At 32.2% G+C, this 26,797-nt stretch overlaps 1 protein-coding gene across 2 annotated transcripts; it reads right to left on the reverse strand.

Annotated features, from left to right (window-relative positions):
- Position 1: 1 nt before the first annotated feature.
- On the reverse strand, positions 2-18,138 carry LOC134270936 (uncharacterized). Of its 2 annotated transcripts, none has more exons than XM_062753207.1 (20): positions 18,060-18,138; positions 15,182-15,235; positions 11,901-12,068; positions 11,470-11,643; positions 9,518-9,688; positions 8,024-8,197; positions 7,569-7,742; positions 7,070-7,240; positions 5,322-5,369; positions 5,008-5,196; positions 4,735-4,908; positions 4,433-4,606; positions 2,656-3,054; positions 2,429-2,538; positions 2,245-2,303; positions 1,878-2,071; positions 1,138-1,303; positions 741-947; positions 262-553; positions 2-135 (listed from the first exon to the last, which is right to left on the reverse strand). In XM_062753207.1, the coding sequence occupies exons 1-20, from the start codon at positions 18,073-18,075 to the stop codon at positions 13-15; spliced, it is 3,237 nt and encodes a 1,078-aa protein (XP_062609191.1). In that variant the 5' UTR covers positions 18,076-18,138; the 3' UTR covers positions 2-12. The 2 variants fall into 2 exon arrangements, with proteins under 2 accessions (XP_062609191.1, XP_062609190.1); XM_062753206.1 differs by having other exon boundaries at positions 262-556.
- Between the last annotated feature and the right edge of the window lie 8,659 nt (positions 18,139-26,797).

Here is a 26,797-nt window from a genome sequence, read left to right on the forward strand (position 1 = left end):
TGGAGGTAATTGTCATGATAATTCCTCCTGTTCAGAGTGATTATTGGACTCCCTGTGAACACTTTGTCTATCTGCCTCGTTTCCAGTTTGTGTAGTTGCAATGGTACTTGGCGGCCTCTCTGACGATTGATGAATCTTTACATGAAATGAGAAGGGTGTATACCTTAACATGTATTCATCTCTACTTTCATTGAAATATTGCTTTGACCAATCATTATTTTTTTTATACTATTTCCAAAGATAGATAAATATTAATCTTACCGAATTTGGAACAATCATACTGCTGTCTATCGGCTGAATATGACTTCCCTCCATATATACGTTCTGATCGTCGCCATTTGTATTTATGGATGTCATACTGTGCATGCTATAGCTCCTGTGTTTCTCCGGTGCAACGTGTAAAAATATCCTCACGATCTGTTCCGAGTTGGATTTTAGTTTTTCCTCTTCACTTTCTTTGTATAGAGGATTATGAGTGGTGTTTGGATTGAAATAAAAGTTTGATTTTGAAACTGTATTTTGTTCTAGATTATTTAGACTGAGAGAACTTTGGCTGCTGCAACAGAAAAAAATGGATGTGAACCCAAATACGCTTGAAGAGATGTAAACGGAACTACATGTACATGTACTTTATTAAAGATTTCATGTATCATCTCGGAAAATCACTAAACATACCAAAAAGATCATCACTAGTATTGTAGTATTTTTTATCTTATTTTTTTTTTGGTTTATTTACCTACCTTACAAGAAGTTTCTTTTGCTCGTGGACCTTCCTACACACACAAATAAAGGCAATGATGATAAATAGCATTAGCCCCCCACCGACTCCTGCAGTAATACTGATCATGGTCATATTGTCCGGTGCCTTGTCATCGTCTTTTAACACTTCTGTTTTCTCACATTTTTCTCCCAGATACACAAATTTTGAGTCGTTGGATTGTTTACAACTGAAAGTCACAATTAAAATTTTGAAATCTCGAAGATCGATATCTGTTTTTCATCAACATGATCTTAATTTAACCATTTGAAATTCAACAAAATATTCTCTTCGATACTCAGTGCCAACAATTATTCTCGTATTAAATTATTAACTTCATTTTCACAATTTTTAAAATAGAAAAAGGGAATTACACTTACAAACACTTTGGTAGTTTTGTTTTTGTATCAACAAAACAGGTTCCATGTTTTCCACAACTGAGGTCTAAACATAGATTTCTACAGATAGCTCTACCCTCACTGAAGTCACATCTCGAGTTATCTGTAGGACATGTGCAGGCTATATTACGTTTATTCAAAAGCTCATCTGCAAATGAATATTTAAAACATTAGGAGTTATTCATGTCTTAAACTGAATAACCTCGAAGCATTTTTTTGATACTCTACGAAAACTTGTTTCAGCGGATCAATATTTTTGTATTATTGCAAACCAATTTACTTTTATTCGTAAGAAATGTCTTTTTTTTTAATTATTAGACTTGTATTATTTTGTCGAATTTGTATTACTTCAAATTAAACCAAATATTTACAAAACAAAAGTTTGCGAAAATTATCCCGCTCATAAATACTAGATTATTATCTCGAAAAACAAAGGTATCAAAAATATCCGGTGATCTACAACATGATATTTTACCAAAGTCTCTCATTCATAAAGCACATAATAACCACAAAAATATAACCATGAACATAAAGGTAATTCAAGATTCACCAAATAGAGTCCATGTCCATTATAAGTCCTTCTTACTAGTACATAAAATACATAACATACAAAAAGATATAATTCTTTAAATTGGACAGCCTGTGAAATAGCATTTCCAACAATATACACTTTGATAACAATATTATTGATATTTTATGTTATACTAAAAAGTACACCTTACTTTTGATATCGCGTGTTTTGACATCCTTTCTGGTTTTGTCGACATTGACAGGAAAACCGAAGAACACCGGTTCATTATCAGTCCACTGAGTTGCTTTCGTTATTAGTTGATCATGGACTTGATCAACGTCTTTTTCCGTCACCAAAGCCGTGCCGTCAACACTCACAGTGTAGTTTACTCGAATGCTTCCATAGCTATGATAAAAAATATCCATAAACATATGTATCCTTTATTCAAAAAATGTGATTTTTCTCTTATCATTTCTCGAAATAGTCAAATTACATTAAACATCTGTTAATATAATAAAATAAGATATATCAATTAACATTTGTTTAAGTTTTAATATTAAAAATGTATATTATTATACCTGAAACTATTTATTATAACCATCAGAAAGCCACGGGTTTCCTTAAACCGATCGGTGAGCTTTAAAGTATAATAAACATATTTTTTAAACGTACATGTATTTCTTTTATTGCTAAAATCAAACATACAAAAAATTAGAAAAAAATGTAAAGAAGACAAGGATTATATAAAATTGAACAACTTACCACTTTTTGGGCTGTTTGCGTCGTTTCCTTGTATAAATCACTAGAATGGTCCAAAAGCTTGTCATCAAAACTTTTATCAATGTAAACAGCAAAGGACACCATTATAACTCCTAAAAATATATAAAATGCTCATGAGCTAAGGATTATATAATCTCTCTTATTTACAGTGAATCATTTTAAAATAAAGAATTTAATGCGACTGCCAACTTGAGAAAAACACTACAAACCAATATGTGGTATTGATGAAGACTGAGATATGGTAGTTGAGGGTCTTTGAGATATGGTAGTTGAGGGTCTTTGAGATATGGTAGTTGGGGAGGTCTGAGATGAGGTGCTTGATGGTTTTTGAGATTTTGCACTTGAGTATTCTGGAGTTGTGGTAGAAGTATGGAATCTCGTAGGTAAAGATTCAGTGGTAGACTGATGATGTAATACTGTTGTTTTTAATTTTTCTGATGAAGTGACAGTTGGGCGAGTTGTTGTTTTAGTGATAAAGTGAGTGGAAGCTATAGTTGTCTCTGAGGGCGTTGATGTTTGTATTATCGTTGATGTGGTCAGTGCTGACAAAGTTGTAGTCTTTTGATGATCTGAGGTTGTTCTGGTAGCCGTGGGCTCCACTGTTGTTTCTAAATTCATTATTAACGATATTAACAATACACATATCGTGCGAATTTAATTGATTAATTCTGTTACAGAAATCTTTACCTTATTTTTAGCTCTACTGGTCAGAGACCAGAAGAGCTTATGCGATAGTAAGGTGTCCGTCGTCCGTCCGTCTGTCTGTAAACAATTTTTCAAAACGCTACTCCTCCTACAGTTTTGGTCTGATTTGAATATAACTTGGCACACATGTAGACTAAACTAAGATACGTAAAATAGTGCATCGGTTTTTGATTTCGATGAACGGTGTTGCCATGGTTACTAAAAATAGAATTTTCTGTGAAATTCCTTTAAAATGCTACTCCTCCTACAGTTTTGATCTGATTTCAAAATAACTTGGCACACAAGTAGACTACAATAAGATACATAAAGTAATGCATCGGTTTTTGATTTCGATGAACGGTGTTGCCATGGTTACTAAAAATAGAATTTTCTGTGAAATTTCCTTTAAAACGCTACTCCTTCTACAGTTTTGATCTGATTTCAATATTACCTCGCACACAAGTAGACTACACTAAGATACATAAAGTAATGCATCGGTTTTTGATTTTGATGAATGGTGTTGCCATGGTTACTAAAAATAGAATTTTCTGTGAAATTTCTTTAGAATGCTACTGTTCCTACAGTTTTGATCTGATTTCAATGTAACTTGGCACACAAGTAATCTCCACTAAGATACATAAAATAGTGCATTGGTTTTTGATTTCGATGAACGGTATTGCCATGGTTACTAAATATAGAATTTTCTGTGAAATTCCTTTAAAACGCTACTCCTTCCACAGTTTTGGTTTGATTTCAATATTACTTGGCACACAAGTACACTACACTTAGATACATGACATAGTGCATCTTTTTTTGTTTTCGATGAACAGTGTTGCCATGGTTACTAAAAATAGAATTTTCTGTGAAATTCCTTGAAAACGCTACTCCTTCTACTGTTTTGGTCTGATTTCAATATTACTTGGTACACAAGTAGACTACAATAAGATACATAAAATAGTACATCAGTTTTTGATTTGATGAACAGTGTTGCCATTGTTACTAAAAATTGAAATGTCTGTGAAATTCCCTTTAAAACTTTAAAACGCTACTCCTTCTACAGTTTTTCTGATGGCAATGGCTTCTTTTCTCATCCTCTGTTATAAATACAAACCAGTAGAGCTATAGTCTCGACAGAGACTTCTGGTTTCTCTCCGTTATCACAGTTAATTTACCACAATAATAGCTGTTGTAAAGTTTGGAAAAATGATCAGACTGGAATATATAGCTTATCATTATTAGCAAATTCTTGGTAGTACGCAATAGATATTAAGAAGTACTAATTTAAAAAAAAAATATTTTTACCTGGACAGAGAGGCATTCCTCTACATGGTTGGATGTCAGTATCGTTTCCTTTACAAGGTTCGCCGCCATTTTGTGGAGCCGGGTTGTCACATGTCCTAGTGAAGGTGTGGAAAGCTAATCCACATGTGGCAGTGCATTCTCCGTAAGGCATCCAAGGTGACCAGCCACCATTTACTACGAGCAAATAGAAATAAAACTTTAAAAAGGAATTCTACTACATGTATAACATATGATATACTTATTACATATGAGCAATAAACTTGAAGATGCAGGACCTCAGTAAACATATTTATACCACTTACTTGCACAGAGAGGTAGTCCTCTACAAGGCTGAGTATCGGTGCTGTTTCCTTCACACGGCTTGCCGCCATTTTGTGGAGCCGGATTGTTACACGTCCTTGTAGAGGTGTGGAAAGCTAATCCACATGTGGCAGTGCACTCTCCGTAAGGCGTCCAAGGTGACCAACCACCATTTACTAAAACAAAATAAATGTAAGATACAAAGAACGAATTCTTATTCTCTTCTCTTACGGTTATCTATACACAAATGCATCTATAAATTGTTTGGCTTTTACCTGGACATGGACCGTTGCTACATGTCTGACGGGAGAAAGGTATTCCCTCGCAATATTTACCGCCATTCTTTGGCTCTGGATTTGAACAGAACCGAAGCCGGATTATCGAGCCAGTACCACAAGTCACCGAACAAGACGCATTAGACCACGAAGACCATCCACCGTTGACTGGATTAAGATCAGGTGTTGCTATAACAAAATGGTGAGTTATTTATATTTTTTTATCTCCCATGCACAAAGCAAAAACATTACCCAAGACCTTTACTTAAAACAATATCAAAATCCTTTAAAGTATAATAAAAGCAAATAGTTACATGTCATAGCAGGGCTACGAGATGTAGTGGATGAAAAAGTCGTCAACTCTAAAAGGAAAATGAATTTGAAATAAATTTAGATCATATACGAATTGTATAGAATTCAGACTAGTGTTGATCCAAAAGTAAAGTCACAACTGTTATTAAACTTTAATGATTGAACGTGTCTACAAAATTTTGTATGCTGATACCTATGCTTATTAACTTTTGCACTAAAATAGATGCAACACTTTTTAACATATATGTAATTAGATAAACACGTTTAATTTGTTATCATCTATCACCACACCTGAAGAATGTAGAGACGTCGTTGTGACGTTTTTCTTCGACGCTCGTTCTTAATCTGATGAAACATAACATTTACGCAAAAGGAATGAATCAAGATTCAAACCTCTGGACATAAGTTTAATTTTTTATCACACGGCGGGTGTTACCAGTCGAGAGGGGGATGCTCACTCCTCCATGGCACCTGATCCCACCTCTGATGTTTTGGAGGTCCATGTTTGCTCTGCTCCTATTTTGTATTGTTTATGGACCTTTGATCTTGAATATTGTTTGTTATCTCCATGTTTTAGTCTAGAGCTCAATATTAAACGGTTTGTAGTAAAATAGCAGTCAAGACTCAACTAGGATATATGGATAAGTAGTCCCGGTAAAAATATTTTCATACGCCAAATTTGAATTAATGCGCCTTGCTTTATAATCGGATTCATGCGCCAAATTCGAATTAATGCGCGTTGTTGGATAATAAAAAGGAAATTAGAAGAATTTTTCCAGCAGAAGACAGGTTGACAGGTCGACGGGTTGAATGGTTGGCAGGTAGACAGGTTGACAGGTCGACGGGTTGACAAGTCGACTGGTAGACTGGTAGACAGGTCGACTGGTTGACAGGTCTACGGGTTGACCCCAAGGTGGGATAGAGGAATAGCCCTAATCTATCATGTTCGATAACTAACCCTAATCTTTCAGGTTGGTTTTAGAACTAACCCTTCTTATGGACTATTTTTAAAAGGATTTATTTAAAGTAATAACAGAATAAGACAAAATATTCCCACTTTCTACTATGAAAGGAACTAATTCTTATCAAATTTTAAATTTGAAAGATGTTAATCGGTTTTATGGAACTACTTATCCGTATACCCTAGTTGAACCGACTGATGTATGGTAAAAAGATATAGGGATGGCTAAAAATGAGCACCGAAAAGTAACGCAAAAATGATGTCAATCACATTCTTGCCGTGCGGCGATAGAGATTACCAGAGATTACGTTGTGTTTAATATGATAATTTTAAAGTATCTTATGCAATCAAAAGAAATGTTGAGACAAAACCCCTCAGATATATCATTAATAAACCAAAGTTTGTTGACAATACATTTGTTTGAATATCAAAGATTTTTAAAACGTTTTGACATTTCTTTCGGTGGACCCTGGTATGATCCTTTCAGCATTGAACATAGTCTTTATCATTATTGAAACATAATGAATGATGAACACAAAAATAAACTCTCACACAAACATAAAAATGTGTTGATACATTTACAAGATAATTATACAGTATCCATGGTAAAAGCATGACATCCATTGCAAAGGAAAATACAAAGGATTCTTGGCTTCGTGCTTATAAAATAACAAAGGAACATAATGTTCAAAGCATAACTAAATGTACCTCAGGATGATTTTCATTGTAATTGAAATGCAAATATTGGCAGCAGTACTTAAACAGATAAATATTAAATGCACTCTCTACCTATACATTGTCCAGAATTGCAAGGTGCAGTTTCACTGCCAGAACCATTGCACTGAAGACCCTCATTCTCAGGTGCCGGGTTTGTACATGAGCGAGTCCTTTCCTTGATACCGGTACCACAAGTGAGAGAACACTCCGAAAAAGGCGACCACGTACTCCATTCACCATTTACTGACAGAATAGTAATGTTTTGTTTGCACTATGAATTATCTTTTTAGAATTATAAAGAATCAGACCAGCTTTGAAATAAGGTTTGTCCTCTCCCGACTCAGGGTGAACAAATTGATTCTGTAGGTAGATGGGACGTTTTCCCTTGGAAAATTACGAAACAAAGAAGCTAAGAAAATTCAGGAGAAAAAATATTGTATGGAGGTTGAAAAGAATTGAGTCAGACCCTTTTTTTAGCCAATCGGTCGGGAGAGGTTAAACAAATAATTTTTATATAGATGGTCTTATAAGAAAATAATCACTATTGTTATTATTTTTTGGCTAAAAATACCTGGGCACAGCGGAAGATGCTGACAAATTCGAGTATCATTGCTCTTCCCCGGGCATGGCTGCCCTCCAAACCGGGGGGATGGATTGGTACATGTTCTTGTAGACGTCTGATATCCCACTCCACACGTCGCCGTACAAGTAGAGTATGGCGACCACAGAGTCCATCCCCCATTAACTACAAAACAGCATTATGGGTAACAATGACGCTACCTCAGAAATAGTCGATCAATTTGAGATTTTTCAGGGTGGAATATCATGATTTGCGAATATTTCCTTTTATAAATGTTTTAGAGTTAAAATCTAACGAAAACTGTTCCATAAAAAGTTTGTGTAAAATTTTATTCTAGAGCCAGATCGAGATAAACAGATATGCTCCATGGCCTATGGTGGCGGTGCTTAACAAAATGATATATTTATCATCTGCTTAGTTTGAGATTATTACTTGAGAACACTCACCAGGGCATTCCTTTAACATACAAGACGTAGACTCGTATTCTGATCCTGGGCAATCGCGGCCACCATTTTGAGGAGCAGGATTAGTGCATGTTCGGATACGTATTTTTGATCCACGCCCACACTGCACAGAGCACTCCTTCCCTGTAGAGATCCATGAACTCCAGCCTCCGTCCACTTGAAGAAGAAAGTTAATGGTGCAAGAATTGTAAAGATGCAATAATGAAGACTAACAATTAATGAATCAGGTACGCTCTGATATAAATTTTTGATTGCAATACACAATCTTTAAATTGTATTGACATACATACACATCATAAAGCATCATAAAGAGATGTTAAAAGGTGCATGGACACAGATTTGAAGTTAATATTTTCTGTATAATATCACGACTTTAATCCAGAATAATCCAAAATATTAAGACTTTAATCCAGAAAAATAATTATATTCAGAGTAGAAATGTTAGAAAGCAAAACCCCTTCACAAGTATCCTCATTCCGTGCTGAGTGTTGTGTACAGAGTTTAGCAAAATGATCACACCCGTGAAACGTACACCGTTTTTGTAAACAGGACACGAGCCCTGCTATTGTTGATGTTAAGATTCACTGGGTACATTCAATTGTTAAAGTCTGCTCATCACAACTGCACGGACTGACAATATACTGTGTGTATGTTTTGCTTTCGGACATTTCTACTCTGAATTTTCTGGATTATAGTTTTAATATTTTTCATTTATACACAACAAGATTGCCATTTTTCCTAATTATTAAGAATAAAATTAAAAGTTGTGAAAGTGCAAGGATGTGTCAATCAAACCCTTCTAAATATTTGAAGTTTTGATAACTTTTAGATGAAATAAGATTTTTAAGATATTTTTGTGTTAAATGCTATTAAAATATGTAAGTGGTAATATCATACAGAAAATATCAACTTCAAATCTGTGTCCACGCACCTTTAAATTCAAAATGAAAAATCAATTTCTGTTTTCTTTTCTTAACTTGAATCTAAGTTTGTTTTTCTCATTTGATATTGCATGTATCATTTGCGCTTGTATTAAAATAATATGCTTCCAAAACATTAACTGTACTCAAACACTAAGGAATAAAACTGAAAACCCTTTTATTGATTCATAGACTATAGATCTCGCGCAAACTGAACATTGTCCTTTCAAAGAGAAAAAAAAAACTGCAAATGGAAGGGTCGTAATTATTAAAAAGGAGTCTTCTAAAGCGTAAGCAAAAGATGGTAACTATATAAGATGCATTTTGATTGTTTTTATTATTTCATCAATCTGTAACACAGACATAAGGATAGGTGTTTGCAAAATAAAAAAAAAATGGAGCCATTTTTAGTTGAAGCGCCGTTTCAGCATTCCATTGTGTACGTGAAAAGTATACTACGTGCATTCAATCATTTTCCTTTGTGGATGTGCAAGCATGAAATAAGCAGTTGGATCCAAAACTGACCAGAAAAGCGCAGCATGAATTCAGTTTATACCTGGACACTCATTTGCTGTACAGTTTATAGATTCGCTTGCGTTTCCCGCGCAATCTAGCCCCCCATATTGAGGTGGGGGATCATTACATGAGCGTGTTCTTGTTCTTGTTCCATTACCACATTTCACCGAACACTCAGAATAAGATGTCCATTTACTCCAATTTCCATCGACTGTTAGAGAAGTAGATATGTTTGCAAATAAATTTTGTTTGCCGGCAGAAGAACTTTTAAATTGCACTGTTTAAAGTTTCAAGAGGCCCATGGGCCACATCGCTCACCTGAGAAACTTTGACCATTCTGTTCTTTACCAGATTTCCCCCTTGTAATACATAATGCATCCCCACCCTACGCCACTGATCATAATTTAGACATTTTGAAATCTACACTACCCCAGGATCCTTCCATGTGCACATAAGTGTCAGCTTTTCTGGCCCAGTGGTTCTTGAGAAGAAGATTTTCAAAGATTTTTCCTATATATTTCTATGTAAAACTTTGATGCCCCATTGTGGCCCCGCCCTTCCCCCGGGGGTCATGATTTGAAAAATTTAGAATCAACACTACCCCAGGATGCTTCCACATAAGTTTCAGCTTTTCTGGCCCAGTGGTTCTTGAGAAGAAGATTTTCAAAGATTTTTCCAATATATTTCTATGTAAAATTTTGATTCCCCATTGTGGCCCCGCCCTTCCCCCGGGGGGTCATGATTTGAACAATTTAGAATCTACACATTACCAGGATGCTTCCACATAAGTTTCAGCTTTTCTGGCCCAGTGGTTCTTGAGAAGAAGATTTTCAAAGATTTTTCCTGTATATTTCTATGTAAAACTTTGATTCCCCATTGTGGCCCCGCCCTTCCCCCGGGGGTCATGATTTTTACAATTTAGTATCTACACTACCCCAGGATGCTTTCACATAAGTTTCAGCTTTTCTGGCCCAGTGGTTCTTGAGAAGAAGATTTTCAAAGATTTCTCCTATATATTTCTATGTAAAACTTTGATTCCCTATTGTGGCCCCGCCCTTCCCCCACGGGTCATGATTTTTACAATTTAGAATCTACACTACCCCAGGATGCTTCCACATAAGTTTCGGCTTTTCTGGCCCAGTGGTTCTTGAGAAGAAAATTTTCAAAGATTTTTCCTATATATTTCTATGTAAAATTTTGATTCCCCATTGTGGCCCCGCCCTTCCCCCGGGGGTCATGATTTGAACAATTTAGAATCTACACTACCCCAGGATGCTTCCACATAAGTTTCAGCTTTTCTGGCCCAGTGGTTCTTGAGCAGAAGATTTTCAAAGATTTTTCCTATATATTTCTATGTAAAACTTTGATTCTCCATTGTGGCCCCGCCCTTCCCCGGGGGGTCATGATTTGAACAATTTAGAATCTACACTACCCCAAGATGCTTCCAGATAAGTTTCAGCTTTTCTGGCCCAGTGGTTCTTGAGAAGATTTTCAAAGATTTTTCCTCTATATTTCTATGTAAAACTTTGATTCTCCATTGTGGCCCCGCCCTTCCCCCGGGGGTGATGATTTTTACAATTTAGAATCTACACTACCCCAGAATGCTTCCACATAAGTTTCAGCTTTTCTGGCCCAGTGGTTCTTGAGAAGATTTTTTAATAACCCCACCCTATTTTTGTCTTTTCTTGATTATCTCATCTTGTGAGGGGACTTGGCCCTTTGTTTTAACAATTTAAATTTCCCTTCACCCAAGGATGCTTTGTACCAAGTTTAGTCAAAATTGGCCCAGTGGTTATTGAGAAGAAGTCGAAAATGTGAAAAGTTTACGGACGGACAGTCGGACAGACGACGGACAAAATGTGATCAGAAAAGTTCACTTGAGCCTTCGGCTCAGGTGAGCTAAAAATGAATTCTACCACATGTATAACATATACATGTATGTGCAATAAACTAGAAGGTGCCAGACCTCAGTAAACATATCTATATACTTACTTGCACAAAGAGGAAGTCCTCTACACGGTTGAGTATCTGTGCTGTTGCCTTCACACGGTTTACCGCCATTTTGTGGAGCCGGGTTGTCACATGTCCTAGTGGAGGTGTGGAAAGCCAATCCACAAGTGGCGGTGCACTCTCCGTAAGGCGTCCAAGGTGACCAACCACCATTTACTACGAGCAAATAAAAACCAGATGCCTTCTACTTTCCTTATTTTTTTTTATTCAAAAGTTTGTTTGCAAAATAAACTATTTGAACCCCATGCGTATTTCAAACCTAAATGTATTCATCTATTCTATTTTATTAGCATTGACACGAAGAAATACATTGTTTTACAATCAAAATTATTCCAGAGAAATATAAATAAATTGAAATAAGATTATGACAATGAGTCATTTTAATAAGAGGTCAAATTATCAGATGCATTTACCTGGGCATGGTTTATTAAAGCATTCTTTACGTTCAAAAGGCACCCCATCACAATACTTCCCGCCATTTTGAGGCTCTGGATTTGTACATGACCGGAGTCGGATTATAGAACCTCTCCCACAAGTTACTGAACACGAAGCATTAGACCAGGAGGACCACCCTCCATCAACTGTAAAGGCAAATTGTGTGATCTGTCATTGTAGTAAAAGAAAACAAGAGTATTTATATATTTTAACGTAAACGAAATTTCATAAAAACAGTCTTTGCAATGGTTGGAAACTAAAAGAAATAAAATACTTTCATTGAAAAAAGATATTTAAATACTCAGTATTAGAACACCTTTCCATATTTTAATTGATAGGCTTGTTGGATAAGTAAGTATTCACGAATTTAAAAGAAAGTTAAAAAAAAGACCAATATCTGATAAGAAACACAAAATATTTTCATTTTCTTGAAGTTAAATGTGGTTTAAAATTGTGGGGAAAATGTGTTCAGCATATTTCCTTTTTTAATTAAAAATGCAAAAATAAAATCTTTTCATGAATTTACCAATTATTCCTAACATTCGGGAAACGAAACAGATACGAAGACGAAGACCAGAAGTACAGAAGAACAGTACGTACTGGTCCCTGCTGACTGACAAAGCAGGGGACGACATATTATTTCTTTGTAAGGTTCATTATTATATAAACTGTATTTTAGAGAAACTTGGATTGAATTCTTCTTGTGGTAATCCAACTTTACACAGAACCAGTTCCCATGATTAATTAAAGTCCAGGCTATATTATAGCATAGGCAGCTGGGTTTTTTTCAATAAAAATTTACTTTGTCATTCTGATTGTACACACAAGTACTCTAAAGTTGACTTCAAAGAGATGCTTAGTTTCTGATTGACAATATATATACATTATATATAGTTTTTTGAGACCAGGCTCCAGGGCCATAAAACTTAGACGAGCTCACTTTTGATCTGTCTCACTTTTTCACTATTAATTCCATTGGAAAAAGTGAGACTGAGATCAAAAGTGAGCTAGTCTAAGTTTTATGGCCCCGGAGCCAAGCCTAAAAACCATATATTGGTATTCTTAAGGGTACCAATTGCGTCCTGTTATTAGCAGACCTATTTTTCTATTCATATGAAGCAGGATTTGTGCAAAATCTTATGCGTGGAAAGAAGAAAACCTCTTGCTGTGGCCTTCAATTCGACATTAAGATATATCGACGACGTATTGTCAATTAACAATGGAAATTTTCATTTCTGTTCTGATAAGCTTGAGATAAAAGATTCCACAGAGACATATTTGTTTCATATTTGGTTATTTTACTAGTTAAAGACATTAATGGTAATCTGACAACCGCTATTTATTATATATGTGATGAATTAAACGTTTCAATCGTCAACTTCTCTTACTAATACAGCAATATACCTTCATCTCCTGCATAGAGAGTTTTTATCTCTCAGTTGATTCGATACACACGAGAATGCTCTACGTAATTACAATTTCTAAAGCAAAGTAAATCATTGACAATTACGTTAATTAAACAAGAATATAATCAGTTAAAAATCATTATTTCGCATGTTCCATGGTCGATGCAATGACAATGTCAGCAAGTACAATTCATCATTAAGTGAAATGATAACTGGCGTTTTTTTTACACTAATCGTTTGGCCATGTTCTACACACTGAATTGACAATGGTTTTTTCCTTTATTTCCCGATAATGACAAAGAGCAACGACCGATATGACCGATCGGCAGGCGATGTTCATTCCTCTTTGGCACCTCATCCCACCTCTGATGTTTTGCAGGTCCGTGTTTGCTCTGCTCCTGTTCTGTATTGTTTTATGGACTTTTGTTTTTGAATACTTTTACATGTTTCTCCATATATCTCATTGATATCTTCGTATTAAGTTTCTACTATTTAATTGCACAATCCTGTCTGACGATGTATGCTATAAACAATCACTATATGTCAATGAAATACAGAGTGAACTATCGAAATTCTGCTTTATCTTCAGCATAAAAAAGTTCATAAGAACTTAACCCCTGACCAAAAGCCATTTTACAATATATAGGTAAATATGCTGATAACAATGTTTTATTTGACACTTTTTGTCTTTCATACAAGTATCAGATATTAAAAAGCTCCCGGGTTTGTGCATCTTTCATTTTTGTTTGTATACAGGTGTTCTCTGACCTTTATCGATTAGATTTTGGCCCCTGTGTCACTATTTGCTGATAAAAAAGATTATGGAGAAATACATGGCATGAATAGTATAAGGAATTTTGATTTATTGTAGTGATTTGATAAGGCACTTGTAATATAGCTCGATCAATCAATAACTTATTGATAAAATATAGTTTAATTTAAGTTTTTGTCACTAATGTTTCTATTTTTTATGTTAATAGACTGGAAGGATAAAAATATTTTCAAAAAAGTATCATATATTGAAAATTATTGGAATTTGAACTACTTCAATTTTTTTTTACAAGTTTAATTAAATTCATTTTAAAAAATGTCTGCAGAGAAATTGTTTGCTTAATTTTGTAATCTGTTTAATATATTACATGTACTATTTATCTTCGTAATCATTGGCAATATCTTGTTATGTGTGTCACCCTGACAAATTCATGAGAAAAGGGTATATCTGCTATCAAAATGGGTCTCAAGGCTATTGCATTTTTTCAAAAGACATAAAAAGATTTATTGAATAAGCATGTATATAAATCAAAATGTTATTACTGTTTACCTAATGTTATTGGTTTAATGTGGTTTGGACTATTCTCTCTAAGGATAGATTTATATCATATTTCTATTCTTTTATTTGATGCAATATTTTATCCATAACTATTGCTTTACGATGTGAAATAGTAGATCAAAAGTTCATTGAAACAATATAAAACGGGAACAGAGCAAACGTGGGCTTTCAAAAATATGTTAGAGATCGGATCACGTGCCATAGAGAAGAAAGCATTCCTGTCGATATAAAGTATCATCTGTCATGTGCTCCTTTTCATGATTGGACAAACGGAATAATCTCTTTAAAAAAAATTCAGTGTGTAATTTTTAAAAAAATCGTTATCTCGACCATTTTTGCGAAATGTTTATTTTAAACAAATATGTCGAAAACTTTGTTTCTTCAACATATTTATTAGCAGTTTGCCTAATTTCAGTACGTAGAGCATGCTCAGTACATGGAATATACTATTGTGGAACGATTCAAGTCAGAAACATATTGATAATTACAAAAAAAATTGTTTCTTTGAGATTGGTTAACATACCACGAGGCTGTTGAAGTGATTCTTGTATGGCCATCGTTAAAAGCAAAAAAGTAACTGTAAAGAATAAGAAAAGAGGCATGTAAATATCTCTATATCTGAAATAAAAAAATCTTTTTAATTTTTAACAATCCAAGTCTAGTTCAAATCTTTCCTTCAACACACACTAACATAGAACAGATATGCCTATGTTAATATCGTATATCTTAAATTGCAGAAAAAATAGTTCTAATGTCAGTTTTATAATCTTTTTTTTTGTTTTAATTGTATTTGAAAATTCATGCAAACTTTGAATTTTTTAAATATGCTCTTATGATTTAAAATTACTAATGATCCACTTTTACGTTAAGTAAAGAGTAAAATCATACTTAATATTCATGTACTAATAAAAGTATTATAAACAAAATTCCAGTCTAAATCTTATTCAATACTCAAATTCATACAAAATTTAAAAAAAATTAAGTAGACCGAGCAATGCCTATCATCTATAAAAGTTTAACATAAAAACACGATTTAGATAATACAATTAAATACTAGTATTATAGTTTTCTTTCCATGCAATACAAAGTATGCCTATAAAACCTACTGGTTTAATAAATAAAAAAAAAAAATAAGTATCGTTACTTATAGTGTATAATTAAACTAGTCTTTACGGAAGTTCATATTCTAGTTAATCGTTATTTGATAGAGATGAATATTTGAGATAGTACATGTACATAGACAGACAAAAATGTAGGAAGGTACATGTATGCTATTCTGGGAATTTCATCACTACTGGCTGAAGATAACTGTAATCTTTATGATACTGGCCATTGATAGATGGATATTAAGTTATTGGACAGCCTTGTAAGTTACATTTGCGTTTAAATACTGCACCTTTTCTCAGAATATGACAAAGATGACACGTAATTTGTAAATCTCATGACCCAGCATGTTAGCTTAATCAATATAAATCACAAGGATAAATGAATTGTCATTATATATAGATTGATATATTTATGAAGTATCATCATGTATATTAACATAAAATGATTTGTTTTCTATCAACCATGAAAAAATGTGTTTTTAATGAAACAAAGTGGGGAATATCATATCTAATGAATATAATTTACATTTAAACTATGTGTCTCCTGGTGTACGTTTTCAGTGTAAACATTGCATCTTTTCTAAAGAAATCTACTACAACACATGCAAAATATTGGCTTTTGTTCTTATCATCACATATTTATAAGTACAAATGAAAATGAAAAAAAAGTACGAAGCGTAGAATAGGAATAATATTCTTATTAGCATAAAAGATAAAAAAAAATAGAACTGAACATTTTCCATATTTTTATTATAATCAAGGTGTGTGTTTCTTTTTCTTTCTTTTTTTTTTGAAACAAGTCCTAACAAGTCTGAGAGTTCAATAAGTACTTCTTTAACGTTTCACATAGCCTTTTCTCTAATTACAATTCATTTCTTTACTAATGTACAAATGTAACAGGAAATCAAATAGAAAAATACCCATTCACTGCTTTAAATAGGAATGAAAATTGTTACACACATTTCTTAGTTTACCTATTAGTTTACCTATTAATAACTTAACTTTTCATTGGCATTTAAGAAATAATGGAGCTTTTTGACTTCTTACTTGAACAGAATAGATTTCAATCTCGTAGAAAGGCAACGGAATTTTAAAACATTTATAAAAAAGCATTTGTTTGATAGGGTGAAACAATTCCTGGCTCTCACAAATTACACCAAATAGCCTTTGTCAAATTTTGTATTTAAGTAAATGTTATTGAAGAATCCAGAATTCGTGACCTAAAGGTTCAAGATTTCTGTCCAGAAATATTTTTTAGTTTTATAAATATCTTTGTTGCGAACGAAAATATCGGTCGATATATCACCTCTAAACAGGAATTCTTCTATAAAACGTTTTACCAATCTAGGCCACATTTTATTTTCTGGACGACAATATGTATAAGGTCTGTGCCCTCTGAATTCAGTCTTTCATTTTCACTTCAAGACGTAAAACCCCATATTTTGTGATGACCATGTTCATTTATCATAATAAAAATGATATCGATTTTGAAAATTGAAGTAGAAAGAAGAGCGTAAGGTTATTAAGGTTTTACAGTAATCCTTTATTGATACATAATTAACGTTATTAACACGAGTTACAGGTGCCACAGTGGCAATAAAAACAGAAAGAAATACATTTCTGAATGGAACAGCATGTAAAAGCAAGAAAATAATTTGTTTTAGGAAATCGCTTCTCGAAATCTTTTCATTTTTTAAACTGCATTTGAAATACAAGTAATTTGTTTCTGTTCTGTTTATATCTTTATACACTCAAAAATGTATGTCATGCAGGAAACTTTCAAGAAAGGAAAAAGATTAATTAGGGAAAATTCTGTTTCTGAGAAATCTGATAAAAATGATTTTTTTTTTAAATTTCAGTAGTAAATGAAAAAGGTTTTGCACAGTTATACATGTAGCGACTCACTCCTATTCATGAGAAATTACACTTGCATGGTGAACAATTGGCATAATACACTGATTGAATGGCTTTTTTTAAAGCTAGTTGCAACTAAATCTTTTATTAATAGCATGGGGTATATAAAATTCTTCAATAAGATCCAATTTTGAAAGCAATTTGCTTGAATGCATGAAAATCAAGCTCAGTTGTCTCTGTTAGACAGTATTTGTAAATACAAATAAAAAGGAACACTGTATATTTTGAGATAAAGAATATCAATCTGATCAAGATCAATTTCTACAAAATATTAAAGTGCTGTACTATCATCATTAATACATTTTGTTTCATTAAATCGTTCATAAGTGACCTAAGCAACTGAACAAATAATGACAATAAAATAAAATTAAAATAACATACCAACTATTGAAGACATGATAATTATATCTAAGTGATACACAAGTATTGATGTATGGCAGTATCCTTTACTCTATCTATCACCCATTAAATACTGAATGAAATTGGCGGGGTCCTATAGATAACGAACGCAAAGACCACGTGGGCTTTCATGTTTGCGCAATATACTTCTCACACACATACGCGAGAGAGAGAGAGAGAGAGAGAGAGAGAGAGAGAGAGAGAGAGAGAGAGAGAGAGAGAGAGATTTCCTACATCTACATGGTATTTTTTTTTAAATTTTCGTTAGAGACTTTTTACTTTTAGTGTCTATATTATATACATATGTTTGCTTTTCAAAGAATCATTTTTTAAAATGTCGTTTTATGTAAACCGAGCTGAAAAACTAATTTTTTCATAAAGTAAAATTGTTATTATCACTTTTATAAAGAGTATACAAATTAATGTGCATACAAACCTGTCAAAGGAATGAATATCGATTATAGTTAAGGACAAAGAAGAAATGTGCTTTATTTTCAGAAAGTAACGTGCCAAGATATGACATTCTAAAACAACAGAAGCCAAAAGCAAACAAAAACATTTGGTATTTGTTTTGCCACTTGGATTTTTGATTTCTTCTAAGGTATCTAACATAAGGGAGGGTGTGTTATCGTTTGTCTGGTATTTCAACAATACACACGTTGTTAGTAGTGAAATTTTAGGCTTCTAAAAATTTAGAAATATCATAACGCAAAGATAATGTTCGTTATCGGCTGATAAAACCAATGCTCCTTGGATTTTTAAATTAAGGTAACCAAAATCTCCTTGTATCTGACGGTGTTTATGTCCAGGTGATAGGGTCAAAATTGACCCTGCTATCTCTGACCACCCCATTAAAATAGTTTTTATTTCTTAGATCGCAATTCATTCTCCAGTTGTTTGTTTCGCAGTCTTGTTTCAAGTTGACATGTTTAAATTCCACTTGTCACTTTGTTGTTTATTTTTACAATTAAAATGAAATTAACTTTTACTTTTATTTACTATAGAAAAGTCAACTTTGAAATGACCCACCCTTATTTTGTTTACAAGATTATTATTAAATCGGTTTGTAAATATGGAAGCAATTAATTTTTTCCAGAACAAACTTAAATTAAATACACTGCTTGGTAGAATTAGTAACATTTTCTTCAAAAAAAAAAATCATAGATGTCTTATATCCCATCAGAGTCCAGATAAAAAAACTTTTATCTTATCTTATCTTGTATCTATGCAGAAAAGCTTTGTTTTATTAATCAAAAATATGCCCGCTGATTATCAGTGATTACATCCAAAGTAAAATTTATGTTTATAAAGACTGATAATAAAGCTGCCTTATATCGTAAAGCTGTTTTCAGCATCGAGAGAAATACTTATTAAATTGAATTTTATTTTAAGATATTCATCTCAGTACTGAGGCCCTTCCCTGCAAATTATTATGCTTCAAAGAGAATATTGCAACTAAAAAATGTTTTTCTACTATAAAAAAGTTTTTCCAAAGAGGAACAAGAGGACAGAATATTGAAAACAACTTCAAACAATGTCTTTCATTCAGTAATCCAGTCTGCATTATCAAATACATTCTCTGTTAGGCTGATCTGTATAAAAATAGATAAAATGTCATATCTCTCAAATATCTGAAGAGTGAATTGATATATATTTATTTTTCAGATGGGATTTAAAGTGTTTAAACGATGGTTACACATATTATATTTTTCTTCAATAAGTAGTGAGCTTATGAGGAGTGAGTCATCTAATCTAAAGGAACCCGAGATGACTAATAAAATGGCCCATATTTTTGTTGATTCATTGAAAAGTATACTTTTAATGTCAAAATAAAACAATATTACCTTTAACCTGAACTCCTACAAAATCAAGATTTTTCTATTGCATTATGACATCAAAATTAAGAAAAATTTCACTCATCCATTTCAATTTATGAGAGAATGATTTTTTCTATTTCAAAATAATCTTGAGAGAATGGTAGTGAACGAAAAGCAAAAACAGTCATCTCTTTCTCTTTTATTCTTTATGATAGACTATCCTTACTTTCATTTTCTCAGTATCAGTTTCTCTAGTTGTAGTACATGACAGTATATGTAACCCTTTTGAGATAAAGAAATTGGAAAACAATAATCGGGGTAAATTATAAAGAAAAAAGTATTTCATCATATTAAAAACCGAATGCTAGGAGAAATAATAATGTTTGAAGGTTGACATTATATATTGTAAACTTTGTTTTACGAGAACTTGACAATTTGAGACCTACTCTAATTTGAAATTTAATGATTTAAGGGCTATATTTCACAAGATAAAGATCGTGAAGAATAATTGATAGTGAAACTGTTGCGAAATTAATGATAAAAAATTAATAAAAATCAAAATTAAAGATTTTAATAGCAATAAAAAGTTATTTTAACACTAAAAAAATCAAAAGCTTATATCAGTTTATTCTGTTTTGAAAGTATTCTTTGTATTTTCCAGAGTGTTGATATATTTGATATAAAAATTCATTTTAGCTGACAGTTGTTTGCAATTTCAGATAAGTAACGGGGAAACATTTAATACATAAAAATACTCAGTACTTATTGAAGATAAAATATTGTTCATGAGTAGGATAAAAAATGATGGAGTACATTCATTTGATTTGTCAAGTGCTAATGTAAGTTTGAAATACGCTTGTATTAATATTTAGGTGAGATATAACTTTTACGGTAAACATATACAATAAGATAAGAATAGAATTGTCTTTTAATTTCATGACCTGTACTTAAAATTAAAAAAAAAACTTTAAAGTTGATGAAACCGAGTTCAGCAGTATCGTTTTCATCTTTTTGCAAGTTATAAGGTCAGTACAAGATACCTGTCATCTTATACAATCTAACATGAAGTCGAATGTCCTCAAACTAGTTGTTAGGTCATTATTTATACACTGGATTGCTTGCTGATTTTTCTGTACGCCCGATCATAAGAAAGTTCACAAGGCGAATGTGACTGGTCGACAGGTCGACAGGGGATGCTTACTTCTCAATGGCACCTGATACAAACTCTGTTGTTCAAAGAGGCTTTCGTTTGTTCTTCTCCAAATTTGTATTGTTTCTATGACCTTTTAGCTCGATTACTACTCGAAATTTTATGTTTCTTTGGACAATTTTGAAAAATAAAACTAAAAATCTGAACAGGAATTTCAGGTAAGCGTCTGTAAGCTGTGTGGATTCGTTTTCCTTTACATATTAGGTACCTATTGAATTGAACGTATTTTGAAAAAGTCGAAAGGATGGGGCACAAGTTCAGAAACTTAGATAGTCTTCTCCTAATAAGTTACCTTTTGGGTTGTTTGGCTACAATTTATAAAATGTAATGCATACAAAAAAATTTAATCTTCATATCATAAACAGCGTGTTAATCTTGTAAGCAATGTGAACTCTAAGTTTCTTGTTTACATAACAAAGTATGGGGTATCTTCACCCCCTGGAAAAGAAATTTATAGAAAGAATTAATGCTCAGGACGTGTAAACAGATATATATTATATTACAGTTGGAACAAACTCACGGGTTTATTCAGTTCATGCTGTGTTTTAAAAGATAAATCAACTGCTTTCAATCAATTTTATGTCTCTAGCAAAGATATGTTGGAGTTAACCTTATGTAAAAGAATGGATAAATCACCAAGATTCCAATCAAAATATTTTTTAAAAAGAAACCAGAAGAGGTCAAGGTTGGAAAAATTAATCATAGAAAATTTGAAAATGACTTGATTCTACTTATCATTCTTAATGCAAACAGTTTTTCTTCTGTTTATCATTACTTTTCTTAAAAGCAAACTGTGCATGCTGACTGAATTAACATTAATCAAAATCTAATAGCATAATCATATTAATAAAATTCTGTAGTTTAATTAATTATAGCCTCTGTGTTGCAATTTAAGAATTCACCAAGTGGTCACATTTAATTTATTGCATCTTTCGATGTTTCATGATCAGGCAGCCATGGCCACAGATCAAATCAGAAGCTTTAATGGGACATTCAAATGTGGTAGTGTATATGTTTAACCGTTATTAATGATCTTACATTATTTCGTTGGAAAATTCTAACGATAAACAATATGATATCCCAATGTTCAGAAAATAACATCTTAATTAACAAAAAAATGAAGTGTATCGTATGTTTTAATTTCCAATCTCAACCTACACACCTGTACTTTAACTTCTTTTATCAGGGACGTTTTACACCATCTTACGAAAATTAGCTGAAGCTTGCCATAGAATGTACAGGGTATTTTTCTTCCAGACTGTAATTGTAAAATTCAGTGACTCAATATCCTAATTAACCAGTGTCACAGTGGTCCGAAAAGCTAGGGTGGGGTTGCCACTTAAACATTTCCTAGTGCTTTACGTCATTACAGATAGAGTTCTGATAGATTTCATTTTCCTAATTGCCTTACAATTCAGATAAAAATTATCTTACATGTTTGCCCATATACTTTGAAATGTCGGTGTAAAATTAAAAGAACACTCCTTATGCTTAACTATTATCATGGCTTATCTAGCAGTCCCAAAAATAAGAACACTGTGCTGGAAAAAACCTCTGAGATAATGAGATGTTTTTTGAACTTACATTTTACAATATGAGAATTCATCTTATGTAATTAAGATTATACATGATCCAGCAGCGAAACATGGAGACGAATTTGAATTTGAAGATGTCTTCTTGCAATAAATATATATCTATATATTTCAGTAAAATTTTATTGAAAGGAAAAGAAGCAAAAGATAAGATCCTGTAGATCGTCTGTCGAAAGTCAAATATCAAAAGTTTTGGAGAGTGGCAATTTTTATTTAACATTCCCGAGAATTACAGCTTCAATCATAGTAATGATTCGGCAAAACAGAATAAATAATTTATTCATCATAGAACATTTAGTAAAACATTCACTGCAATATATCGATTATATGAAGTTTGGTACTTCTGTTTGACTGGAATCTTAAACAAAATAAAAACTTAAAGATTATTATTGCACAATTTCAACCTTTAAAGGGGTACTGTGAGTAATTAAGTATAGATTGCTATATGTAACATTTTTCTGTAATAATTGACTCACCCAACATCAAATTGGTACTAAGATGCATATTGTAACTAACGATTTGAGTCATTTATATCTAAACATAACTAATTTTAAATTAATTGTTTATTGCTCTCAATGTAAACTCCTGTTTAAAAGTCCAAATGACCACCAAGGATTAAAGACAGTATATAGATTTACCTCCCATTTTCTTGCTTTTTAAAAGTTTAACTATAATAATTAAGAAGACCTTTACCTTATATTCATTCTTTTTGAAAAAAAATACCCTCGAATGTTTGGAGCTTTTTCATTAAAAAAAATAAATACATCCAAATGCGTAAGTGATAAAACTTATGCGAAAAATACATTTAAGCATTTTCCGGTTAGTCCAAATCAGTTAAATTTAACTAAATATACAGAAATTTATGGATTATTAGAAATTAAGGTATTTTTAATAGAATTAACAACTATTTCAAACCATGAAAAATGCAAAATCTTTTTAGTGATAATGTAATTTGTAATGGTAGTTGTATATTTATATATAACATATTAAAAGGAGATCAAAGAAAAATAAAAAGGAAAAAACTGCGCGCATACTGGCCATTTTTTGTTACCTGTGTTTAACCACGTGATTTCTATACCCAGGTAACTCTGTGATTAAAAAAATAATGCTCTTCATGTAAGTGATTGTTCATTCTTTTCAATCCATTTCGAGCCACGGGATATTCTTTTTTTCTCTTAGATATCTATAAGATTATTCTTATATTTATCTCATAAGCGTTTCATTTTACTATCCTTATATATTTTTGAATGTATGTCTCTACATGTTCGTAGTGTACAAGAAAAAAGAGATTTATTTATTATGTTTTGAATCATTGCTTAACATGAACATCCAAAGTAAGATCCAGTAAATAAAATTGAAATCATAATCACGCTGAAAAGTAATTATAAAAGAAACTAAAAAAACTTGAGTAATTGTGATGTTTTTCTTTCTTTTTTATGAAACAGTTTTACATGTTATAGATACCTAAATATTGTATTTGAAGTGTTTGAACTGTTGATATCAGCCATTGCTGTTGATATATAGACTTTTTATCGATGTTATTTGTTATTAATTATATATACTTTATTTGAAAACTTAAAAAATAATAGTGACAAACATATGCCGAGAGAGAGAGAGAGAGAGAGAATGCACCAAATATAAAAATGCTATTCTAATTTTAGACCACTAGCGTATCACAATATTAGCTCCACCTCTTATGCATATTTATAAATATCTTCAATCAAAAATATTTGAGAAGAGGAAGTGAAATGTAACATTCACATTGCATTTCATTTGGAAATAACTCTATAATAAATGAGGACAAAAATAAAAGAAAAATTGTTATCAGATATATATACAGAAATTTATGGATTATTAGAAATAAAGGTCTTTGTTTCAAACCATGTGCAAATCCTTTTAATATAATGTAATTTATTGTTAATAAAGAAAAATGTAATCTGTCATAAGTGTGACTGTATGATTAAAAAAATAATGCTCTTCATGTAAATGTGCATTTTGTAGTTGTTCACAGATTAGAAGGGAAATAAAATCACGTAACAGCAAAAACACATCATACAAATAGATACTCACAGCTAATCACTGAAAAGGCATTGTGAATTTTGACAAGTTACATGTTATAGATACATGTATTTGAAGTGTTTGTTAGTTGTGGATATATACATTTTTATGGGACTTTTATTTTTGTCAGTCAACATAAGATAAACAATGATAAAAATGTTATCATTAGCTAATATATACTTCAAAAATATGAAAGAGGAAGTGAAATGTTCACACTGATAAGTAAACAGGAAGAGAAGCATTGTTATCAGATATATATCTTTGTTTTTGTAATCGGATATGGACTTTGTATAAATATTATCATCATAATTAGGGAAAGGGAAGACTACGAAAGCCCATGAGCCTTCTGGGCTTTCGTAGAAGACAGAGGGCAAAAGAAAGACCGTTCAGAAATTGCAGTTAAGTTTTGTAAAAAGATATATAAGAAATGAGTTTAATTTTTGAAGAAGGGCTTCATGCTTATCAAATATTAGCAAATATACAGGCGTGAAGCTTTGTAGTTCTTGTACCTCATGAATCTTTAAAAAGAGTTCATTTCTCATATTTACATTATTTTTCGATAGGTTGCCACGATTTACGCCATTCGACTGTCTTTTATATTTAAAGGAAAACAGTTTGCACTATAATTTTCACGTAAAGTATAGTTTTATGACGAAACAACAATTGGAGATAATCATGCTCATCCATGTTAGTTCATGAGAAAATGATACCGTATTCTTAAGAATATTGAGGAAAACTATTTAAAGATAAACTCATTATATTCAAATAAATTTGAAGCAATCTTATGAGTTTTTTTTTTTTTTTTTTTTTTTTTTTTTTTTTTTTGGGGGGGGGGGGTAACTGTAATTACCTTTATGGAAAAAAGAACATGGCGCTTATGGCTGTGGTATTTCCATATCCCTGTAGAGACTCTTAAGTTAGTAGCTATGTAAGCATACATGTAATATACTTAAGAAATGAATGTTCTTTTTGAAGATTTATGAGAACTTGAACTACGACGCTCCACATCGGCATATTTCATGAAGCGCTAATGCGCATCGTGATAAATATTCAGGCGTGAAGTGTTGTAGTTTATATACCTCAATGAATCTTCGAAAATTAAATTCATTTCTTATATGTACGTTATTTTTTGTTAAGTTAGCATAAATAACGCTAAAGTCAACTGTTATTTTTAAAGCAAAATAGTTTGCGCTGTGGTCTGATGTCAAGCACGGTATTATGACGTAACAATGGAGATATTCATGCTCATCCATGGAAGTTCATGAGAAAATGAACAAAATTCTAATTTGAAAGGAAAGTTAAAGACAAATAAATGGAAATGGAAATATTTTCTGATGAATATCTTAACCAGTCCACATAAAGAGTCCAAGACTGTTTTATCATATGGTCTACTTTTGAAAAAAGAAAACTTAATGATGCATAGCATTTTTATTTACGTAATTTTGTATCCACCGCTATAATTTTTTGAAGATATTAAACTTTCATTGAAGAATGTATCGAAATATGACTCCCCTTTAATATTGGAGTAACAAAAATAAAATAACTTTCCTGAATACCACACAAAGATAAGATAATTTTCATCTGAAAGAGAAAATTTCATTCTTGAAAACAATAAGGATAAGTAAATATCAGTTTGAAAACCTTTACATTCATGTTAACATTTACATTTGTACTGTAAACAATATTCATACATGCATGCATTTAAATCAGATACATGTACTTCTTAAATACTATAAAGAAACAGCACATGCAAAGAAAATTAAAAAAACATCAATCTTTGAAACTTCTCTTTGCAATCTTTAAAATAAATTTATAAAAAAGAAAAGGATTTTGGGGATTGGGTAAATACATGTGTTGTTCGAACAGTAGGAAACACCTAATTGAATTATTCGGCTCAAGCTGAGTGTTAAAGGATAATTCAACTGCTTTCAATCAAATTAAGGTCTCTAGTAAAGATATTTATGAAAAACTATGGGTACAAAATGTCTCTGTCACCAAGAAACATATCAAGATGTTTTTCAGACGAGGGCAAAAGAAGTTAAA

Source organism: Saccostrea cucullata, unplaced genomic scaffold (genome assembly GCF_032062105.1).
Source record: "Saccostrea cucullata isolate Sc308-1 unplaced genomic scaffold, CSIRO_AGI_Scuc_v1 ctg210, whole genome shotgun sequence".
NCBI lineage: Eukaryota > Metazoa > Mollusca > Bivalvia > Ostreida > Ostreidae > Saccostrea > Saccostrea cuccullata.

Bases quoted from the DNA above. Each gene is read 5' to 3' on its own strand.
- LOC134270936 (XM_062753206.1), bottom strand. The intron at 5,370-7,069 runs GTAGAGAGTGCA...TTTTCCTTTTAG, and splicing joins CAATTCTGGACAATGTATAG to AGTTGACGACTTTTTCATCC. The intron at 136-261 runs GTAAGATTAATA...TTTCATGTAAAG, and splicing joins GTATGATTGTTCCAAATTCG to ATTCATCAATCGTCAGAGAG.